Source organism: Sinocyclocheilus grahami, unplaced genomic scaffold (assembly GCF_001515645.1).
Source record: "Sinocyclocheilus grahami isolate Dianchi unplaced genomic scaffold, SAMN03320097.WGS_v1.1 scaffold397.1, whole genome shotgun sequence".
NCBI lineage: Eukaryota > Metazoa > Chordata > Actinopteri > Cypriniformes > Cyprinidae > Sinocyclocheilus > Sinocyclocheilus grahami.
Window position 1 is genome coordinate 463984 of NW_015505576.1, and position 25035 is coordinate 489018.

Sequence of the window (25035 nt, forward strand, 5' to 3'; positions counted from 1 at the left end):
TCATCTTCTGGATCTTTCCCCCGACCATGGAGTTTTGGTTGTGCAATATATTCCGCTTCAGGCCAGAAACATACTCCACACAAGTACTCAAGCACAATTAATGCTTTGATGAACGCTTGCAACCTGCTCAGTTTGTGTTTTGACTCATTTTGGATGCATGAGATTGAGCTTCTGTGGCTAGAAGCATATGCATTCACATACTCAACAGTATTTGTCTTTATTCTATGAAAATGAATGTAGAAAGTGTGTGCGCTTGGGTTTGAAACACCTGCGATTTATAGAGTTTCTCACCTCTTGATTAAAGACCTCAGCGGCTCTCAAAGAGAGTCGCCAATCTCTAATTAAACCACTAATGTGTGTGCGACTGCACTGATTCATATGTGCATGCAAGTGTGTTTGGCATCTATTAACTCACAGACAGCAGTAAAACTCACACCGGCCCTCGTCATACTGAACCAAAGAGACTTTTATCGTTCAACATAAAGTTAACAGACAGCGTCATGCTGTAGGACGTCCCAGTAGCCCCCAAATATTTGAGCGATTTCCTGCTTAATTTCTTCATTGATGGATGATAAAGTCAATGTAAAATCAACAATAACCCTGTTTACTTTTTTAATGCACATTATTTTGAAGAAATAATCAATTCCTGATAAATAAAATCATGTTTTGTCTCATTGAATATCCTGTTTCACTCAGAAATACATCACATTGTGGCAGTAAAATGGTTTTGAATGCTGTTTCATGTTGACTAAGTGCTTATAAAGAGGTAAATGCTTATGAAGGATTTGCAGTACATCTTTAAAATGCAATGCAGAAAGAATAGACCGTGATCTTTAGCTGATCCGTGACTCCATTAGCACTAATGTGTCACTGCACCTCAATATATGTGTCTATGCACATTCACATTTAACATCTAGCAGGTGCATTTATCTGAAGAAACATGAGGAATATCGCATGCAGTTTATGATACGAAAGCCAACGATGCTTGAAATATCTGAAATAATATTACTACTAATAATTATTACATTTTTATAATTATTTTATTTGACAATAATTATAATATTTATTATTATTATCTTTAATTATGACTTATTCTTAAAATATCATTAAAATAATATTTATTATACTGATTCAAATTTTTACAATAAGAATAAATATTATTACTATTATTAGTTTTAATGCTAATTAAAAGAAATGAGGATAGAAATAATTACTCTCATTCCCTCTATGACACATGCATCTCACACAGTGACATTTCTGTTCATGCCGAGTTATTCTCTCTCTCTCTCTGTCTTCTGACAGGAGGATAGTTGTGGGCCTGTGATTGAGGGCGTGACTTGTATGAAACAGGCGGGCTGTAACGGTGAAGCAGAGAGTCGGGTTTCACAGAAAAACCTGGAGCAGAACGACTCCTCCCCTGACTCCACAGACACGTCTTCTGACAGGAGGATAGTTGTGGGCCTGTGATTGAGGGCGTGACTTGTATGAAACAGGCGGGCTGTAACGGTGAAGCAGAGAGTCGGGTTTCACCGAAAAACCTGGAGCAGAACGACTCCTCCCCTGACTCCACAGACACGCCCCCCGGTGCGGACGGAGACTCCGCCCCTTCCACTCCACGGAAGAAACGAGGGCGGCGGAAACTCGAGCACCCAGAGCAACGTGAGTCACCTGTCTATAGTTCAGTCAGTCTGATTAATTTCATATGTAAAAATGTGTTAGAAAATACAATTTAGAATGCGATGAAACAATGGCATGAGGTGCTATTGCGGCGTACATTAATTCTCCATTTAGAATCGTCTTTCAGGAACAATTTAGTAAATACAATAACACACTCTTCAACTGTCAACATGTTTATAATTAGCTAGCTGAATAATACATATTTGGTTTAATGGCACAAACATTTGACATTAGCTATATCGCCCCCTTAAGTACCTCCACATTAATGAAGGTTTGCATCAGTATTTTCCATCTGTCTGTTTTTTCTTTTAGCCTTGTTTTCTTCTAAATGACCTCTGTGCTTGTCTTTCAGACGTTGAAGAGGACGACACCAGCAGCGGAGATGTGAGGACTCAAAACACAGTAAAATATTGTCAAATGAGCAATGTAATACAATTTGAGAAGCACATTTCCGAAATGTATAAATATACAGGACTAGGGCTGCATCATTTAGGCAAAATTTTAATTGCAATATTTTTTTTTAATAAAAATGTATTTAGGTATTTATTTAAAAGCTCCAGGTTAGCTGTGCTTGTTTGTGGTTTAAGAAATTGTGGTTTATATTTCAATATGATTATATAATTATAATAATTTTTATTATTACTAAATAAACATATTAAACAAAATAAGAAATATTACTATTGTCAAAAAGTATTTAAGCAAAAGAATATTTACAGTAAGCAGTAAAATTACAATACATTAATTAATTAATTAATTAATTAATTTTTAAATTTGTTCCAAGTTTGCAATGCTTGTTTATAGGGCTGCACAATTTTGCCAAATTTGTGATTTATTTATCAATAGTACTATAAAATGGTAATAAAAATATAATATTAATAATAACTATTAATATTATTCCTATCATTACTAAACAAAAATATGAAACAAAATAACAAGCATTGCTATTATAATGTTTCACTGTAAAATAAAAAGGAGTGTTTAAGCAATAAAATATAATAATAATAATATTTTATTTTACAGTACAACTGTAAAATTACTTGATAACCACTCTATTAGTCATATCGCGATTGCGTTTTATTTCGTGTGCAGGACTGCACAGAATCTGCAAGAGTTGCATGGAGAACTGGTTTAAAGGGGTCATATGATGCGATTTCAAGTTTTCCTTTCTCTTTGGAGTGTTACAAGCTATTCGTGTTACGGGTGTTTTATTAGGGCTACGTATGCACTGTAATTCACAAACATACACCGAGTAAATAAAGTCGCCTACAAATTGGTTTACGCTGCAAAATGTGACATTTTTTTATCCATTAAATGAGTTTCGGTATCTCGTCAGCACTCTAAAACCTACAGATCGCCTAAAAAAAACATGTAAAAGTCATGAAAGCATGTGCTATTTGAGTCTGTTATTCACAATGTGTGTTCACAGAGAATCGTGTTTGTCTTGTAGAGCGACGGGGGTCGTCTGAGGGGCCGGGAGGGCTGGGACATCAGTCTGAGGAGACGTCCCGTACAAAGAGAGACCTTCCAGGCCGGAGACCCCTATCACATCAGCCGCAGAGAGAAAGAGGAGTTGCTCGCCCGCTGGAAGAAAGAGAAGGTCAGAGAGACTCCAGAAATACACTACAGTTATTTACAGTCTATCAAAATCTTATATAATGTTTGTTACATTGATGTGAGTTGGGCGTCACTTGTTGTTTTTCATTACTTCTATGATATTAGCATTTGTTTGTTTTTTTAAATACATTGATCTTGTCATGAAAATAGCCATAGATGCTGGAATGGCAGTAAAAATAAATATATAAATGTACAGTCTATCAACAGCATCTGTGTTAAAGCCAATTAGAGCTAAATAATTTTGATTTATGCCTTAATAAAAAAAATTTAAATCATGGCACTTACAATGCAAGTAAATGAGCTGTGCACTTCAAGATGTTTTTAATTATTCAATATCTATATTGGAGGAAGCACTGAAAAATGTACATTATCTATAAATTTGTTGATTAACGATATTCCTTTTATGGTTTTACAACTTAATTTCCCCCAACCCCCAGAGAAAATACTAGAGAAAAAATATGAAAATAATTAATAATAATGACAATATTAATATTATTATTAATTATTTTTGCGCCGGGTGTATGATAGGGCCCCTTGTGTTTATAGATTTGAAAAACTGTATTTTAATGGGGTTTTTTTGCGTTGCATTATGTATGCGTTACTGTAACCACAAGTAACAAGTCAAAATAATTTTCTCTGGTAATGGATGTTATGCCACAAACGCTTGTGTTGAACCCAGAACATTCCTTTAGAGACAAAGAGGGAAAGTGTTCAGTGGCTGCTGTTGAAGTTTGATACGAGTTGAGTTAAGGACGTATGGAAAACTCACATCCTTCAGTCAGAGCTGCTCAACGATACAAATGAGTGTGTGTTATAAGGAATGGAAAGCAATTTAGTACAATGTTGAGTGGTATGTATTCAAATGTTTTTTTTTGCAGTGGATGCCATAGAAGAACCATTTTTTGGTTACCTAAAGAACCTTTCAGTGAACAGTTCTAAAAATAATCATTTTTTCTTAGTGTGAAGAACATTTTAAAATTCCACTATAAAGAACCTTTTGTGGACTGGAAACGTTCCATGGATGTTTAAGGCTCTTCATGGAGCCATCAATGCCACTAAAGGGCCTTTGTTTTTAAGAGGGAATAACTCTTAGCTCTGTTTTAGCCATGTTATGGTGACCTGATAATGGGTAATATTAGTTAAAATGCTCAAAACATCCTGAGTAATAGATAACAAAGGTGGTCTGAATGAGTGTTTTGTGTGAAAGTATAAAAACATAAAAAAGTATGAAAGCGTGTGTTTATCTGGGGCCGCGGGGGTTTTCAGGGACTGCTGTGTCCTCGGCTCACCCAGCGAGGGCTGTTTCTCTTGGGTCGCAGAGATCCCGCCCACTGCAGCCTCTGGATCTCATCAAACTCTGGCGCAGCACTGCTACGGCGCTTCACAAAGACCTGATTACAAACGTGTGTGTGTGTGTGTGTGTGTGTGTCTGTTTGAGAGAATCGCACATGGTGTGTGTGAAGCGGTTTAGTTTATGAAGACACTATAAAGAATAATGTAATTATTTGTAATAGTGTTTTCTTTTATATTTCCTTAAGGAGTTTCCTCTGTGTGTGTGTGTGTGTGTGTGTGTGTGTGTGTGTGTGTGTGTGTGTGTGTGTTTGTGTCTTGCTCTCTCTTTCATTCATTCTAAGGTCGTAAATTGTGGCTTAATTGAACCTTTCCATGTTTCTCAGTCAAAATGTCTAATAAAATCCTTCCCGGTGAAGAAATCAATCATTACCTAATCTAACCCCCCCCCCACACACACACACACACGCACACACACTCATATTTCTCTCTTTTCTCTGGTCGGCGCTCCGCTCTCATTCAGCGTCTCGTTTTGCGGCGGACGCCCTTCTGGTCCCTATATTTGCAAACACTCTGACCAATCAACACTGAGTCACGTGACTCACGATTCCCAAACAAAGACATTGTGTGTATGTGTGTCTCCCCCCTTTCTGTTTTAAAAGTGTCTTTTTGCCTGCGAAAACACACGCACACACACAGCTACCTGAGCGGGACGGCCGATCAGACACAGCGGCGTGTGTGGGTACGTCTGCACTGTGTGGAAAAGACACATTTACTGATGTCTCTGTGTATGTGTGTGTGTGTGTGTGTGTGTGTGTTTGTTTGTGTATTTAACACAGAGAATGAAGGTAGAAAATGCTGATTTGGCTGTTTGCATAAGTGTGTGTGTATATACTATACACTGCCTATTATTTAAAGGGGTCATATGATGCTGCTAAAAAGAACATTATTTTGTGTATTTGGTGTAATGAAATGTGTTTATGCGGTTTAAGGTTCAAAAAACAAATTTTCCGCATACTGTACATTATTGTTTCTCCTCTATGCTCCACCTTTCTGAAACGGTTTTCACAAAGCTCATCGGTCTGAAAAGCGAGGTGTGCTGTGATTGGCCAGCTATCCAGTGCATTGTGATTGGCCGAATACCTCAAGCGTGTGACGGAAATGTTACGCCCCTTAACATACTGTGATGCCCTGTCCGGCCGGAGCGATGAGACAAAAACATTCAAATCCATTATAAACGAGGCATTTGTTGCATCCAGTGGGGACATAATTACGGATTATAATGACTTATACTGTCTTTTTACACGTTGCGTTGCATCGCACCACGTAAACATAAAACCATGTCTGCATTTGTGATCGGAGAAATTACAAACAGCAAGCACTACTCTACACTGCTCAAAACTCGCGTTTGAATCGTCAGTGGCAAATCCTTTAAATATGAAAAAATACTTACAGGTTGTGAGTCAGAACTGCCGGCATTGTAGTCTACTCTCCCAGGATCAGAAAACAGTCCTCCATAAAATGTGCTGCACACATCTGAATATTTGGGTTGAACTGTTCTGGAACAGTGTTTTAAATACAACTTAACCACTGATTTCTAGTCGTGTCCTCTTTTGGAAGACCAAACAAAGTACTTTCGCTTTCGCAACGAAACACAGAGCGTCTTCACAACATGGCGGTGGCAGCAACAATAAAGTTACGCCTTCTTTCTTTGCGTGAACATTTGGGCGGTGTTATGCAAATCTTCCCACACAGTGACGTAGACATGTGGGGGCGTGTTTAAACGAGGCATTTTAGGTAGGCATGGTTGAGTCTTAACTTTTATAAAGAATAACTCTTTGGGTTTGAGACTTTAGTTTTTGCAACTTTAGGGATCTTATCTATTCACAAACAGCTTGTAACACTCCAAAAAGAAAGGAAAACTAGAAATCGCATCAAATGACCCCTTTAAAAAAAATGCACATGCTATTGGAATAAAGGTTCTAAAATGGGGGTTTACGCAACAGTGCCATAGAAGAATTATGTTGGTTCCTTAAAGAACGTTTCAGTCAACAGTTCTTAAAAGAACCATTTTTTTTCTTAGTGTGAAGAACATTTTAAAAACCTTAAAAAACTTTTTCCACTATAAAGAACCTTTTGTGTAATGGAAAGTTTCCATGGATGTTAAAGGATCTTTGTGGAACCATCAAAGCCAATAAAGAACCTTTATTTTTAGGGGTGTAGCACTGATAGACATTTTAAACAGTACTGTAGTATGCTAAATAATGACGTAAGTATATTATTTTGCATGCTGTTATGTTTATTTTGCATGTAATTTTGCATGTAATCATGCATTTTGGCAGTCAGATCAAATAATGTGTCAAGAAGATGTAAAAAATCAGTTGATATTTCACAATATATATGGAAGGTCAAGTCCGAACATACTGCGTACAGTATACAAACTGCATACTTAAGAAACAGTACTAGTAGTATGCTGTCCTGAACATAGAGAGAGAGGTTGTGTGTTATTGGGCTTAAGAGTGAAATGCAGCCTTGGTAAGCATAAGAGACTTCTTACAGAAACATTAAAAACTCTAACTGACCCCAAACTGTGTTTGATAAAGTGTCTGAATGCTTTACGAAAAGGAGTGAAGTTTGTATAGAAATGAGCCTGAGAGACTTTAGGGTCACGGTGAGGTCAGAGTCAGAGGTTGTTCACGCCTGGGTCACAATCATAAAGCTCTCAGCCCTTGAAATTCGTCATAAAGCCGAGGGGTCAGAGGGCGTGTTCAGGTCATAGTGGGAGACGTTCACACACTTTACATGAGAAGATTGCAAACGGTTTCTATGTATCGGCACATAGAAACATTGTCGCCATTTATAGCACGCCAATGAAGTGAACTGCAGCAGGAAATTAGGTAATCTGTTAAAGACCGCATTTCCCAGGGTGCACTGGGCCATTTGCCAAAGGGCTGCTGGGTAACCACCAACACAACCACTATAACGTCATGGAGGTACGAGGACGGACAATCTGATTCAAATAGTAGGTCTGTTCCAAAACCTAGTGAGATGACTATTTAAGGCAGTACTTTAAGGTGCGTTTAGTTTCAAATGAAGAAAAGGTTCCAAAAGGTAGACGGCAATGTTATGCTGCCTTCGAAAATTTGGGCCAAATTGTAAGGCAGCATTTATTTGATCAAAAATACTGTGAAAAGAGTAATATTGTGAAACATTATTACAATTTCAAATAACTCTTTTCTATTTTAATATATTTAAATATTTAATTTATTCCTGTGATCAAAGCTGAATTTTCAGCATCATTACTCCAGTCTTTAAGGTCACATGAGCCTTCAGAAATTATTCTAATTTACTTATTTGCTGCTCAAGAAACATTTATTATTATCATCAATGCTGAAAAACAGTTGTGATGCTTTATATTTTTGTGAAAACCGTGATACGTTTTGGCAGGATTCCTTAATAAATCAAAAGTTCAAAAGAGCAGCATTTATTTGAAATATATATTTATTTTTTAACATTATAAATGCCACTTTTGATCAATTTAATGCACCTTTGCTAAATAAAGATATTGATTTCTTTAAAAAAAAAAAAAAAAACCCGCTTGATCACTCACTAGGGTTTGAGTATGTGTGTTATTGTTCTTGAACTTGAAAATTGTAAAGCTAATTACAAGTCTGTAATCAGCACCACAGACGACAATAACATGACACACATTGACATATGTGATGATTTATTGATTTGAGCTTTGTGTTCAGCTCACCAAATGATTTGCACCCTGTTTAAACCTGTATTTATCTTCTGTTTCCATCCCTCATGTGAAATGTATATACAGGACCGCAGTGAGTTTATGTGTCTCCACTGACCCGTCAAACAGGCCTGTCTTCTGTATTTTACGTCTATAATAAACCTCTCCTCCATTTCGCTTGGGAACTAATGTGGTCAGAACCAAAGTTTACAGGACTGCGTTCTCTGGAATCCTCTCAAGCGGTGAACTTCTACGTTCCGATTGGTTGCCGCCGAACTGTGTCATAGCTCATTACCATAAAGTTGACCTGATTTCAACTCACCTCGACGCCCTCAACGTCCAAGTCGCGCCACGCCGCTACTCGCCGCCGGCTCACATTGAAAATGAATGACTTCATGATAGTAAACTACTTTGATGCTCTCGACGCCGGGCGGTGTAAATGCACGGTTACTTAAAAAAAAAAGAATAATAAAAAAACGAACATTTAACGAAACAAAAAATGCTCCAAACGTTTTTCTAAATTAACTTTATAAAAAAATGAAACGAAATATAATAACTTTTCCATTACATACAAAACTGAACTATTTTAATAGCTGAAACAGTAGTATAAGCTAAAAAAAAGACCTCTGTGCGTACCCTCGGAAGAAATCCTGCAGGCGCCCCTGACCACAAGTGCACATTTAAAACAATTAAGCACACTTATTTTTCTCAAGGGTAAGTGGCACAAATGCAGTTTTCTAGGATGTTAGGATGCTCAAACCGACAGAGCAATGTTTTAAATAAACTTAAAATATACATATACGGTTTACTTATTTAGCTGGGAGATGAGAATGTATTTTAACACTTAATAAAAAATGGCTAGTGGAAGTTGTTGAGATGTTTAAGAGATGTCGTTTGTAACTGTACTTTCCTGCGGGCAGCGGTGCTGGATCTGTAATGTTGTTTTCGGAGTCATGGGAATCTTGTTGACATCGTGGTCTCATCGGATACTGTAGATCAGAATCTGTCTGCCTCCTGCCAAATCCACAGCATTGCTTCAAATCTGCACATAATGAATCTTGACTAGACATACACTGCTGCTGAAACGTTTGGGGTCAGTAAGATGTTTTTGAAAGAAATGAGTACTTTTATTCAGTAATGACAGTAAAGACATTTAAATTGTTACAAAAGATTTCTATTTCAAATAAAAACTGTTCTTTTGAACTTTTTATTCATCAAAGAATCCTGAAAAAATGCATCAAGGTTTCAGGGAGCAGCACAACTGTTTTCTTGAGCAGTAAATCAGCCTATTAAAATGATTTCTGAGGGATTGTGTGACACTGAAGACTGGAGTAATGATGCTGAAAATTCAGTAATATAATATTTCTCAATTTTGCTGTTTTAACTGTGTTTTTGATCAAATAAATGCAGCCTTGGTGAGCAGAAGAGACTTCTTTTTGCTAGAGACTCCAGGCTTTTGAATGCTAGTCTAACTCGACATCCTTCTGCAATAGACTATAGAAACAAAAAAATTATGAAGATGCGTTTTCACTCAGAATCATATGTTTACACTTACATTTATACATTTAGCAGATGCTTTTATCCAAAGCAGTTTGTCAAAGAGCCAACAACATTTGTGATCCACAGTGCCAGGCTTATTATTCGATTAAGAATATGGAATATGAATGAAGCAGTTCTATGAACAGTGTTGGATTTCTACAATCCATGTAAACAAACATCAAACACTGACTTTTCTGCCAGGATGCCAGTAATTCTGGAGGGTTCAGAAGTCTAATACACACACAGAGACATCCTGTCTCGTGTTAACTCGGAGTTTGTGCTCATATGACAGTAAAAACCTGCAGGCTACATTTCCACAGTGATTTCAAATCCATATTTACCTAAACACACACACACACACTAGTCTGTTGTCTTGCTGGAAAAGATGTTTCGATAAAGAAGTTTCTGCTTTTTGATCCTCGAGCAATATTAGTAAAAATTCATGGAGACCCTGTGTGTTTGTGTCTGTATTTCACCTTGGTGTTTGTGTGCCTCGGTGTCTTTAAGGAGGAGAAGGCCCAACTGGTGACCACCATTAGTGACATAATGGACGACCAATCAGCTGTCGGCTCTCAGGAGGAGGAGGAGGAGCCAGCCATCAATCTCCCATCCATGCCCACACCTCAGCAGCAGCGCACTGACCCCGCCTCCCCAACGGTCGCCACGACGCCCGAGCCGCCTCCCGTCGCCTGCGGTAACAAAGTGATGACGAGATCCTCAGAGATTAATCTGGAGTATGAGGTGAATCCCTGCCCTGATGGATCACTCATAAAAATAATGGCTCTTCATTGGTTTAAATAGGGTTCACTTTGGTATTCCATGACTTGACACGAGTTTTTTATTTTTTATTAGATAAGCAAGATAAACTATTATTTAAAATTAAATTAAAAGTAGTAAAAATTCATTTAAGTTCATTTCTGGACTGTTAAACATTTCGACCTTTTTTATTTTTTAAATAAAGTAATAATAAAAAAAATAAATAAATAAAAATAATGTTAAATTAAAAAATTAAAATAACTAATACATGCAAACTGATGTAGATGCATGCATTTATTAGGATAATCTTTACATCTCAAGTTTAGGTTAAAAAGTTGCCGTTATACAAATATTATTTAAATTATACTACATTTACATTGATTGTACATTAATTTAAATTTTTAATGCTTAAATATGTTTTTCTATGATTAATATAAATTAATAAAACAGTGCAATAGTATAATCATAAATTATTTGTTTAATTTTGTTTCATATTTGTATTAATTATTGTTATTTTAGTTATATTGAATGGGTCAAAAACTGGAAATGTGGTTTATTAAAAAAAAGCTGACGTTAAACAAGTATTGTTTAAAATATACTTCAATTGTTGAGTCTACATTAATTTGTGGATTTAATGTTTAATGCTAAACAGTGCTATTAGAAATGATTTCTTATTTAGTTTAATATTTTTGTTAAATGATAATCAACAAGTTATATTTACTATTATTTTATTTAAATATATGTATTAGGATTGAATGAAATGCACATGAATTAAAATGAATTATTAATTAGATAACAATATTAATTAATATGATTAATATTATGATTAATTAAAAAAATATTAATCAATTGTAAATGAGCATTAAATTAAAAATATTGCAATTAATCACAGCAAACTGTACAATTAATTGATTAATTAATTTTTTTTCTTATTAATTTGCAGTCCTGCTGCAAACCTCATATAAAATTATAGAAATTCAAACTTAAATAAAACATTTAATAGTTAGTTTGACTTCCCGAGGTTGATTCTTAGTTTTTTTTTAGTTTTTTTTTTTAAGGTTATGCAGCTGCTTTTTTCAGTGATCATTTGCTGAAAAAGATTATTATCTTATGAATGACTTAATTCCAGGCTTTATTTTGTTCCCTCATTGTGGCCTTACAGCACATTAGATTCAGCAAAGTGCCTCTTCTCATCAAGAATCGGGTTTTGCTGTCATTTGACCTGCAGGATGTGAGGTTTCACTGACGCTGAAGCTCATGTTTTTGTGGGTTTTCTCAGGACGGCCGTGGGTTCGGGATCGGAGAGCTGGTCTGGGGGAAGCTGCGGGGATTCTCCTGGTGGCCCGGCCGGATCGTGTCGTGGTGGATGACAAGTCGCAGTCGTGCCGCTGAAGGCACCCGCTGGGTCATGTGGTTTGGAGATGGCAAATTCTCAGTGGTGAGTCTGTCGACCAATCAGGATCCTTCATGAGTGCTGATAACAGACATTATAATGAACATCCTCTTCTCTTTCAGGTGTGTGTGGAAAAGCTGTCGCCCTTGAGTGCATTTTGCGAGTCTTTTCATCAGCCCACCTACAACAAACAGCCCATGTACAGAAAAGCCATCTATGAAGTTTTACAGGCAAGTCATGATAGTTCTCTGTCGTGTGTTATTGTGTATGTGTGTGTGCATTTTCTCATCTTGTTTATGTGAATCTCTGTTCAGACGGCGAGTATGCGTGCCGGGAAACCGTTCCCTGTGTGTGTGTCCACTGATGACTCGGACTCAGGGAACAGTGTTGAAGTGCAGACACGGCAGATGATTGAATGGGCCAATTTGGGGTTTCTCCCTTCCGGTGCCAGAGGCCTGGAGCCGCCACCAGGTACCGTATCTAACAAACACACAACCACTGGCCCAGATTAAAGTTTTATCATTTCAGAAACAATTTTTAATTAAATAACAATTGTTAAGCAATATCTTTGTTATTGTTTATTGAGAGTTTTATGTATTATTTATCACTATAATTAATTACTACTACATATATTATTATGTAAGTTATATAATCATAAATGTAAATTTATTTATTACATACTGGTAAAAAATGTATAGCCTGAATGCACTGTAAGTCACTTTGGATAAAAGCGTCCGCTAAATGCATAAATTTAATTAAATTTTAATTTCATTTAATTGTGCAGTTTAGTAGTTTATCATCTAATTGATCATTTTGTATTATTTTAATTAATGATATTAATTACATTTTGATACATTTTATGATTGTTTTTATTATATTTTTCTTTTAATTAATGATATTTTAATTCATATGAATATTATTATTTATTATACTTAAGTATTTATTATGAATTAAAAATAATTTTATTGTAATTTTATTTTGTTTAATTTAATTAATTATTTATTCTGTTGCTCAAATAACTTTTTGAATATTATAGACCTGATAATTTGGCCTTGAAAGAATTTGTTGAGAAGTGACTGAGTCATTGAGAGACATTTTTGATTGCAAACAGATGTGAGCACAGATTGACATATTGTTGAGATCTCTTCCGAAACCTTGTAGGAGACAAAATATGAATTCCTGAGGTATTTTTCTCAACAGAAACATGAGAAGCAAAAGACTTTTAATCTCCAGTAGATTTCATTGCTGTCTAAGAGAAACGATTGCGATATTAAAGAGATTTGTTTGTGTATTTTCTGTGTGTCCTCTAGCGGAGCGGAACCCGTATACTGAGGTGTATCCAGAGATGTGGGTGGAGCCTGAGGCCGCTGCGTACACGGCTCCGCCCCCTGCCAAGAAACCCAGGAAGAACAGTGTCGAGAAACCCAAAATCAAAGAGATTATTGATGAAGGAACCCGAGGTATCTCATACACACACACACACACAAACACATATGTGCCAAAGCAAACCTCATATTTCTCGTATGCTGTTCCTACTAGAACAGCAGTGATTGTTGACGCTGTGTTTTGTTTTGCTCAGAGAGACTCGTGTATGAAGTCAGACAAAAGTGTCGCAATATTGAAGGTGAGTTTGCTGTTGAATGTGACCTTTGAATTAAAAACAAAGAATATATACTGTATGTTTTCCAAAAGTTACCACATACATTTGACAACATTAAAAAAAATCTACTACAGTCATCGAAACTATAAAATAACACATTTTTTAATTTAAAAAGAAAACAAATCTGTAAAAATAAAGAAAATATATATTTAAATTAATAAAAAATGATAATAAATTATTACATTATAATATGAATGAGAAATGTAATTGTACTATTAAATATAATATAATAATAATATAATTATCTTTTTTAATTTCTATATTTCGGCATAAATATGACCAAAAACATGATCAGATTTTTGCCTGAAAGTCCTGAAAGTAGACTGTGTACTGCATATTTTGGCAAACGTAGTAGGTCAGTGTGTCATAGTTTAAAACGTGCATACTGTGCACAGTGTGCATACTGCATAAATAATATGGTACATTCGCGTTCTATTCCAAGCATCACCATGGAGTTGTTTTGTGTGCAGATATTTGTATTTCCTGTGGAAGTCAAAACGTATCACTAGAACATCCTCTGTTTGTCGGAGCCATGTGTCAGAGCTGCAAGGTACACATGCACACCTGTCAATCAAGCCTGTTCTGACTTCTGATTGGTGCTTGAGGTGGTGTTCTCCTCCCCCACAGAACTGTTTTCTGGAGTGCGCGTATCAGTACGACGATGACGGTTATCAGTCGTACTGCAGCATCTGCTGTGGAGGACGAGAAGTGCTCATGTGTGGGAACAACAACTGCTGCAGGTGAGAGTGTGTGGCCTTGTTCGGTATCTGAGAGAGATCTGTGAGGTGTAACTCTATGTTTGTGTAGGTGTTACTGCGTGGAGTGTGTCGATCTGCTCGTCGGGGCCGGATCCGCACAGGCCGCTATTTGTGAAGACCCCTGGAACTGCTACATGTGCTGCACCAGGAACGTCTTCGGCCTCCTGAGGCGCAGAGATGACTGGACCTCACGACTGCAGATGTTCTTCGCCAACAACCACGACCAGGACTTTGTGAGTTGATCTAGTGTGTGTCTTAGCAGTTTTGACGCCAATTCAACAAGATTTTATCTACTGCAGTCATAAAGACTAACTAATAACACAAATGGAAGTTAAAGGGGCCATGAAATGGAGAATCAAAATGTTCTTGATGCTTACACATATACAGATGGTACTCAACCAGAATAATACTTTATTAGAATTGAGTTTTTGCTGCCTTTTACCACTAAGTGGCGCTTTAACCACAGACGTTGAAAAGTTAGGGAACGTGTTGGAGCTCATTCCCTCATGTATTGCGCTCTGCCGTTGGGCTCGTTGAGGGCTGCGGTAGTGGATAAATTGGTTGCAGTCGGTCTATAATCTAAGATGAACGAGTTAAAATAATTCATTAATTTTAAGCTAAGTTGTTGTTCCAAGGAGAATCAATGAAGTTCTGCAAGAAGCAAATTTGGGGTTTGCATCCTGTAAACCAACCAACATCCCAGATGCAGCCAGACAACACTGGATGGAGCAACGGGCCCACAAGTCCAACAGTGAAAGCTCTCCCAACACAACTCAAGTCGGTGCTGCCACAAGAGTAAAGCAACACTGCAAACGTCAGACTTCTCTTGACGTTCGAGCAGAATAGAGGGCTAACAGCCACCTGCTGCCCTCCTGCCACCATCACTAGGGCAGTCTAAAAACTATCTTCACACTACAAAATCTCCATAACCATTTCCTGCGACCCCCGGAACTATCTGCCCTCTCATAAGCAAGAGTCTGAGACGAGTGGGGCGGGGCCGAGAGCCATGGGAACGGAGCGAGGCCGGTGGAGTAAATGATAATGAGCAACACCTGCGCCACTCACCGGTCTCGAGTCCCACGGAGGAGCTCTGGAAGGATAAGAGGAGGAGTGACGACAGTGTTGGACGAGAGAGGACCAGGCCTGGACTATTTGTGTTGTTGTTTTATTATGTTTTATGCGGCAGTCGTCTGTGAGGGGCTGCCGCTTTTACTTTCATTTTGTGTTTGTTTGTTTGATTATTAACAACCCCTTAAAGGCACAATTTTTTTATTAAAATATCCAAAAACCACTAAAAATTTAATATAAAAATTTGTGTACGTACATTATCCCAAATGTTTCGAAGAATGTTTAAATCCTGAGAAATAAGCTAATTTAACTAGTGACACGGACCGTGTCTTTAGTGTCATTCTGTCGCCTGCCAATGACGTCATAACCCCTCGATTTCTGGAAACACCAAAGACGCTTTAATATGCTATGCATTTTATTAGACAGGTGACGACTGCACAGAGTAGCATTATAACAGAACGTTCAAATGTATCTAGTATGATAAAACAGGGCTGCTTACTTTCGCTGCTTTCCGGAAGGATCGGAAGCGGTCGGCTGTGACATAATAAAAGCTCCGCTGCTCTCGAGCCGTGTGTCGCGCTAGTTCAGCGGCCTCGTTTCGCTTTGACGGCTTTCAGCCTCACCCTGCTTCATACTACGACGTTGATAAATATTTAATACATTAGCTCATCCATGAACATGATTTCTGCCCCAGCCCCGTCGGATTGCTTCGACTGTGGAGATGAAGATGACAACTCCCATGATTCCACACTCAGTCATGGTGTCATTAAACTACACCTTTGTCTATTTGTTTTTTTTGAATACGCGCCATCTAGTGGTGAAAAATGACATATTGTTCCATTATATAAAGATTCCATATTTGGTGGTTATTTTGTGATATAATTAATATTGACAGAGAAATTTAGACATTAAATTTAAACTTCTATAACTTTTTGATACTTTAATATTTTAAAATGATTCCACTTCTACAATAAAATGCTGATTGTCTTCTTTAAAAAAAAGTCCAACCTTAGGTCTGTATTCCAAAGTGTGACACTTAAGGGGTTAAAGTTTTGTCTTTAAATATTCGTCGGTTCCCGCCTCCTCCTTCCCGATCTACGAACATTGTTACAGAGTCCAACCCAGCTGTTCCAAATCGCAGGTACCACGGATAGCCTACTTGCTAACAACACCTACAAACAACCATCTGCCCCATACCAACTCTCTTCTGGACAACAGGTGACACTGCCTCGACACCTGCTGCACAAGATCAAGGACCTGCATCTTGCTACAGCCTACATCACCACAGCATACCGCCTGACAGCATCCTCCACGGCACCAACAGCCAGAGAGCCACCACGGCCTTCAAGCCTTGTGTGCCAGAGGCGTGTCTGTATCTTTACTGTAAAGCATCCTTGATTACTGAAAAGGCATTATATAAATAAAAATTTATTATTATTATTATTATTATTATTATTATAGCAGTGGGCGTTTACATTGAAGTCTTACAGCAGACACGCCCCTTTTAATGGAGCATCCAAATCAAAGGCTAAATTCACGGTAGAAAATGGCCATTTATAACTAAATTATGAATGTAATTAAAAAACATACTAAGATTATAAGTACACCTCAGGAAACAAAAAATAATTTAAAAAATGCATTTTATGACCACTTTAAAAAGAAAAATCTGTCCTTTCTCTTCCTCAGGAACCGCTGAAGTTGTATTCACCAATACTAGCAGAGAAGAGGCAGCCAATCAGAGTCCTCTCTTTGTTTGATGGCATCGCTACAGGTGAGATTTTACTATCATTGAGATACTATTATAGTTTTTGTTCATATTTTGAGTTCGATTTTATTTTTTGTATTTTCTGTATTTTTCATTTTAGTTAAAAGTTTAAGTCATTCTGATGTGTTTTTGTCAGTTTTTAAAAAATTTTGTCTTCATAGTTTTTATGAATTGTTATTAGTTTGAGTTATTTTAGTACTTCAAGTTAAACTAAACAAAAATGAGAAATGTTGCCTTAGCAGCGAACAGAAATAAAAGTTTTTTAAAGGAATAAATAAATAAATAATCACATTGTAGTCACGTGATCATGGGGTTGTCTGTGTAAAACAAATTTAAAGTGAATTGATGAAAACATATTTTAAAAGTTTTGTTAGTAGGAATTAGATATAATAATAGATAGATAGATAGATAAATATATAAATAGAAATTTAAAGTAAACTGATAAAAAAATTTAATTTTAAAACATTTTTGTTAATAGGAAATAAAATAAATATCAAAGTAAATAAAAAAAACTAAAAGTAACTTAAATAAATAGTTTTGTAGTCGCATGATCATTTAAAGTGCATTAATGATAAGCGTTTGACCGTTTATTTTACTTGTTAGTGAATTAGAAATAAATATTACTTAAACTAAAACTACAGAAAGCTAAAACTAACTGACAAATAAATAAATATAAATTTTTTCAAAATGATTATGGAGTCATCTGTCTCAATAAAAGTGGTATTGAATTGATAGTAAATTGATGAAAACAATTATTTTAAAAACATCGAATTGAAATATACTAAATATTAAAGTAAATAGAAAACTAAGACTACAAGAAACAAGCTAACTGATATAAATAAGTAAATAATTAAATCAATATATAATATTTTTTTTATTGCATGATGGAGTAATTTGTGCAAATAAAACTGAAATTTACAGTAAATTTGAAAATAGTATTAAAGGGATAGTTCACCTAAAAATTAAAATTATGATTTACTCACCCTCAAGCCATCCTAGGTGTGTATGTCTTTCTTCTTTCAGATGAATATAATCAGAGTTATATGAAAAAATGTCCTGGCTCTTCCAAACTTTATAATGGCACTGAATGGTGGTTGAGATTTTAAAGTCCAATAAAGTGTGTCCATCCATCATAAAAAGTGCTCCACACAACTCCAGGGGGTTAATTAATAAAGGCCTCCTGAAGCAATTGATGCATTTGTGTAAGAAAAATATCCATATTTAAAACTTTATAAACCATAATCTCTAGCTCCTGCTAACTGTCGTACGCGCGTTCACGAGAGTGTGGTGTTCCAGTGGATGACGTAGGCATAGCATAAGCGCCGGTGAGAATGGATGGGTGGACAGACTTTATTTTGCTTCAAAATCTCGACCACCATTCACTGCCATTATAAAGCTTGGAAGATCCAGAATGGCTTGAGGGTGAGTAAATCATGGGCTAATTTTCATTTTTGGGTGAACTATCCCTTTAAAATAAAAACAACAAATGGAAAATATATATAAATCTATTAATAAAAAATAAATTTAATTGTGAAAAACTATAACAATAAAACATTATTTCACAGAATTTCTTTTTAAATTTTTAGTGAACTATCCCTTGAACCGAACACACATACATGGCAGTGTAAAAAGTGTGTGTGTGTGTGTGTGTTTTGCTGTCAGGGCTGCTGGTGCTGAAGGATTTGGGCATTCAGGTGGGGCAGTACGTGGCGTCAGAGGTGTGTGAGGACTCCATCACGGTGGGGATGGTGCGACATGAGGGAATAATCAATTATGTGGGAGACGTCAGAAACGTCACACGCAATAATGTGAGCCTGTGTCTTTCTCTCTGTCCCTCAGTGTCTTTTCTCTTGGACACATTTTTGACGTCTCTCTCTGTTTGCATCACATGTTTCCCTGCAGATTCAGCAGTGGGGGCCCTTTGATCTCGTGATCGGTGGAAGCCCCTGTAACGATCTGTCCATCGTCAACCCTGCCAGGAAAGGCCTGTACGGTACGACACTCACTCTCCAGCAGCAAAAACCATAAATTATGTGTGCATATTGATGCAGTTGTTGTAGGGCTGCACGATTAATCGAATGCGGTTGTCATGCGCATCTCATGTAATCAGTAGTAAATCTCCAATAAAGGCTGTCGATTAACATTGCATTATTATATACTTTATTATAATAAAACAAACTCAGATAAATCATATATTGTCGTAGTCGTGTGTTTATTAGTCACGTTTAGAGCCCTACACGGGCCTCAAATTTAGGCCCTAGCCCTGCCCTGGCCCGAGATGCTCAGATCCTAGCCCGGCCCGTGTCCGACAGCTTATCAGAATTACCGGCCCGAGTTCAACCCGAGCCCATCTTTTTTTTCCCTTCTCCCAAAACAGCTTATAGTCTACTACTGTTCCAGCTATTAAAATAGTTCAGTTTTGTATGTAATGACAAAGTGATTATATTAGAAAAACATTTGGAGCATTTTTTGTTTGTTAAATATAAGTTTTTGTTTTTTAAAGTAACGAGCAAGCGGCCAGCGGCAGAGAGTATGTTTGATCAATTTAGCCTTCTCAAATCATCACGACTTGCCTAAAATAAAATCTATAGATATAAAACAGTTCAAGCATATAACAATGTTTAAACGTTAAACCTAGATAAATGTGCGCTATACCCAATGGTTTGTGCGGAGAGTGGAAGCTGAAGCGCGCTTTGCAGGACATGGAGGCGCCAGTGCGATCACTTGCATTTTTTTCAGTGGATACACCGTCATTTATGCTCATAAAGGTAAGAGCAATACATCATTCTAAACTGTAAAGGGTCTACTTTTATTTGTGTGCACTCACAGTATCAACAAAACCTTGTGCTTTTCTAAAATAAAGAATGATGCGCTTTCTGCCGTCACGTCTTGAACAGGAGCGCTTCACAAAAATGAACCAAAACACAGCGAATAGATGCCTTTTTATAGAAGGCTTTAAATGACTACTTATCAAAAAAATCAAAAACAAAAACTTTCATTATAATCATAATCTGTAAAGATGCACTTCTCTCTAAAGGCGCGTGTAATGAGGAGATGACGAGTCAGGATCGGCAACTTCATCCTTGCGACACCGACACAGAAAACGCTATTTATTAGTAAATAATTCAAATATCTCAGAACTCTTGAGCTGCGCTGACAGCACGCACCATACATACTGCTGTTGCTGGACACTAAACACCGTCGAGCCGCTCTTGACAGTCGCGGCAGCACGGTCTCGTGTTGTTTCCACCAGCGCGACAATTTTTTCATCACTAATTGATGGATATCTAAAATATGAAAATAAGGAGAAGCCTAAAACAGGCCTGAGGCCTGGCCCGCGTCTGAACTATGACATGAAAATTGGCCCGAAGCCTGGACCGAGGGGCGTAAAAAAGTCGGGGCCCGTTGGGCTCGGGCTGAAATGCAGGGCTCTAGTCAAGTTGACTCAATGAAAACAGTTAAATCTTCTGTTTATTCAGCAACCGCTACAGGGATTTCCTGGATTTCTTTCTGGGTATTTGGAGTTTCAGCACGAGAGCGCCCTCTGGCCTTCGGATGGAGATTTACTGCTGATCACAGAACCGTGCTTCACTGAAAGATACGCATGACAATCGCAGCTTCTGCCTTATCACGATTTATCGCCTAATTTGTTGTAATAAGTGTTTTTTCTTGTGTGCAGAGGGCACCGGGCGTCTGTTCTTTGAGTTCTACCGTCTGCTTCACGAAACACTACCCAAAGAAGGAGAGGAACGACCATTTTTCTGGCTGTTTGAAAATGTTGTCGCCATGGGAGTCAGTGACAAGAGAGACATCTCACGCTTTCTTGAGGTGTGTACACACACAAGACAAACACACCCTCACATGCACAGAGTGAATCATGTGTGCAACTCTCAGCGCTGCCCTCTTGTGGTTGTACATGTAACATGTACATTGTGAACAAACTGTATGTGGACACTAAAAAATGTCTGAATTTCACTCAAATCTGACAAACACAAAGTTATTTTCTTCATTTTCAACACAACATCTATTGTTTTTTCATTTAAAACCAAGCTTTTTTGTGAAATGTTTTGCTTTCTGTAGCATAAATGACACTTGGGTTAGAATTGTATCTAATGCAACTGATATTGATATTTATTTTATTTGGTGTATTTTAACTTTTCATCAACTCACTTTAATTTTGTATTTATTATATTTATTTAAAATATAATAAATATTTAATTATTATACCGTATGTAAATATAATATTTATTTGTTTATTCATTTTGTCAGTTAACAAAAAGGTTTTCAATTTTTTTTATGTTAGTATTATTTTTAGTGTTTTATCTAATGCAGTGACATTCAGGCAGTGTCTAAATACATTTTAGAGTCGCTGCACACTGCATATATAACACACACACACACACACTATCCTTTAAAAGTTAGAGATCAGTAAAATTGTTTTTTCAAAGAAATTAATACTTTTATTCAGCAACAATGCATGAATTGATCAAAGGTGAAAGTAAAGACATTTATAATGTTACACAAGATTTCGATTTCAAATAAATGCTGTTCCTTTGAATTTTCTATTCATCAAAGAATCCTGAAAAAAATGTATCACGGTTTCCGCAAAAATATCATTGAATTATTTGAAATATTATAACTGTTTATTAACATTGATAATAATAATAAATATATAATAGATGTTTCGTGTTCCATCAAAAATAATTCCGCTTTGCATCACAGGAATTAATTACATTTTAAAATATATTCAAATGGAAAACAATTCTTTTCAATTGTAATCATATTTCACAATATTTACTGTATTTTTGATTAAATAAATGCAGCCTTGATGAGCATAAGAGACTCAAAAACATTACAAAATCTTGGCTAAACTTGACTTTGTTCTGCATTATAATGGTTAATATAATGGTTCTGTCTGTGTTCAGTGTAATCCAGTAATGATTGATGCTAAGGAGGTGTCTGCTGCACACAGAGCTCGATACTTCTGGGGAAACTTACCTGGAATGAACCGGTACGACTGCTGGAAAATCTGCTATTTGAGTGAGATCAGATGTTATCGTGAAACAGGCATGAAGAGTGAACATCAGATTTGACCTCATCAGAAACTAACTCTCTCTCTGTCTTTCTCTCAGGCCGCTGACTGCCATGGCAAATGATAAACTCGAGCTGCAAGACTGTCTGGAACATGGACGCACAGCTAAGGTGTGTGGCATCATTTTGGAGGTTTTGTTGTGCATGGAAAGTCTCATCAGTCTGAATTGTTCAGGATAGCTTGTCCTGATGTTTTGTTTGAAAGTTGTTGTTGACTACATCCAGACGTCATTTCCCATGAATTTTAATTTTTCAGTTCTATAAAGTGCGAACCATCACAACACGCTCAAACTCAATAAAACAGGGCAAAGACCAGCACTTCCCTGTCTACATGAACAATAAAGAGGATATCCTGTGGTGCACGGAGATGGAGAGGTGAGGGCCTTCTAGTATTATTTCATGCCAAATTCAAAAGGGAAAAAAGTATATTTTGCAGAAAATAAAGCATATTTCTGTTTGGAGATTTTCACAGCATGACCAATTATTTTCATTAAACTTATGCACATTTCTCCCAAATTCTCAATACCATAAAGACAATTTGAATTCTAAAATATTTATAAACAATTCAATAATAAAATGATTAGCAATAGAAAAAATTAAATTAAAAAAAATCTTTTATATTTAAATATTTTTGGATCTTTCTATTCATCAAAGAATCCTGTAAAAATAATGTCAATGTGTACAATTTTATAAGCAATTTTAGTATCGTGGTACTGTCATTTATTTGTTGGACTTTTAAAATAATAAAATGTGCATTTTACAATAATCCAGTAAAATAAAAAAATTACTGTATTACACTATCGTTGAGCATAATGGGAAATATAAAATTTTATTTTAAATGTCAATAATTTTAGTAATTTTAATAATTGAAATAATTAGTAGTTTAATAATAATAGTAATAAAAAATAATAGTTATAAAAAATGTAACCCAGATTTTTTTAAAGAAAACATGCTTAATCTATTGTAATCTAATATATAATAATAATAATAATAATATAATAAAAAATCATAAACATGTCACAATGCAAAAAAAAAAGTGAATAGTCCTGAAAATAGGCTTTATTTTATTAGGTTTTTATTGTTGTTGTTTTCTTTTGAATTCATGAGATTCAGCTGCATGTATTTATATGTAAGATCCACTGCTGTGTGTGTTACAGAGTTTTCGGCTTCCCCGTCCATTACACAGATGTGTCCAACATGAGTCGTCTCGCCAGGCAAAGGCTTCTGGGAAGGTCGTGGAGCGTTCCTGTGATTCGCCACCTCTTCGCTCCACTGAAGGAATACTTTGCCTGTTACTGAAGCTCCGCCCACCTCACAACATGATGGCATCGTGACTAGGTTTGGGCCGATAGACGATGTCATCGTTCATCACTGATGACTGACAGACATCACAATGTTGAGCCAGCATCATGATTCACCCCCGTCTGCGTGCAGTCCAATTTTTGTAACCACACAGACGGTCCGCGTACAACAGCGCAGGCACGAGGTGAATGTTGAGACAGAGAGAGTCAAGTAGGTGATACTGCTCATCCGTCCTTACTCATCAGCAGCTGAGCATACTATAAGAGAAGTATATTATGTAAGAGAAGTAAAGTGAAGTATACCTGAGCCTTTAATGGTCAGCTAACCCCCCCCCCCCCCCCCCCCCCCCCCCCCCCCCCCCCCCCCCCCCCCCGAGACGTCCCTCCTCTTCCTTTCCTGCATATCTAATAAGCTCCACCTTCTTGTGTTCTTCATTTTTGCTCATGGCCTATGAACGGCTGGTGCTATCCTAATATTATTATTCAACCCACTAAACAGCCACACTTCAGATATTTATTTTAAAACATAACTGGGTTCAGAGTTTAGATTTTTAGATTTTAGAATTTTTTTGTCATGTTCCAACTGTGACAACTCTTTCTCTCTCACAAAACTGACAGAGACTAAATGTGTGTGTGACCGAGCATGAAAATATAGAGCACAAAGCGCTGGATAACAGGTGTGAAACAGAAGCAGACGCTGTTTAAATACTCCGAAGCAGGCGAATCCCATCCCTCGATCCTAAAACTTATGTTACGCCATGAACTAACCAGGTATGATATGGAAACAGTCAAGAATCAAGTCATTTTTCTGTTCTCAATGAACCCGAAATGCTGTGGTGAAGAGTTAAAATCATCAAATCATGTTTGATGTTTAATGTAGAAAGAATCTCAAAGAAAATATGTCTAGGCCATATTTTACTCTGATATCAAAAGTAAAACAAAATAATTTTTTGCATTGTTTTCATGACAATTAAGTGCATTTACCCAATAAAATGGCATTATTGTAATGTGAAAAAATATTAATATATATATATATATAAATATATATATATGTATATATAAAATAAAAAAAAATTCTTAGCATTAATTAATTAGAATACTTTTTTTGCATTATGGCATGTATATATAAATATATATATAATGCAAAAAAAAAAATAAAGGTTCTAAAATGGGCTAAGAAAAAACAAAATGTATTAATTTTTTTCTTTGGATGAAATTTGACTATGGGCGTATTTTCATGAGATTGATTCAGCAGTGCTACCCATTATTTCTACTATTACACAAATAGAAATCAGGTAAATCACATCTAGTTAGGATGAAGTGTCAGAATTACTTGGAAGAAATGCTATTTTTCACTTACTGCTTTGTCATGTTGTGCCTG

At 36.5% G+C, this 25035-nt stretch overlaps 1 protein-coding gene across 1 annotated transcript; it reads left to right on the top strand.

Moving 5' to 3' along the window:
* Positions 1-1450: 1450 nt before the first annotated feature.
* Positions 1451-24012, top strand: LOC107550405 (DNA (cytosine-5)-methyltransferase 3A-like). Its single transcript, XM_016231672.1, has 20 exons — positions 1451-1659; positions 2030-2079; positions 3125-3274; positions 10370-10603; positions 11898-12056; positions 12134-12241; positions 12326-12482; positions 13322-13471; positions 13591-13635; positions 14142-14221; positions 14299-14411; positions 14479-14662; positions 17184-17268; positions 18925-19070; positions 19165-19255; positions 20942-21090; positions 22188-22273; positions 22395-22464; positions 22610-22728; positions 23511-24012. The coding sequence occupies exons 1-20, from the start codon at positions 1485-1487 to the stop codon at positions 23650-23652; spliced, it is 2493 nt and encodes an 830-aa protein (XP_016087158.1). The 5' UTR covers positions 1451-1484; the 3' UTR covers positions 23653-24012.
* Positions 24013-25035: the final 1023 nt, after the last annotated feature.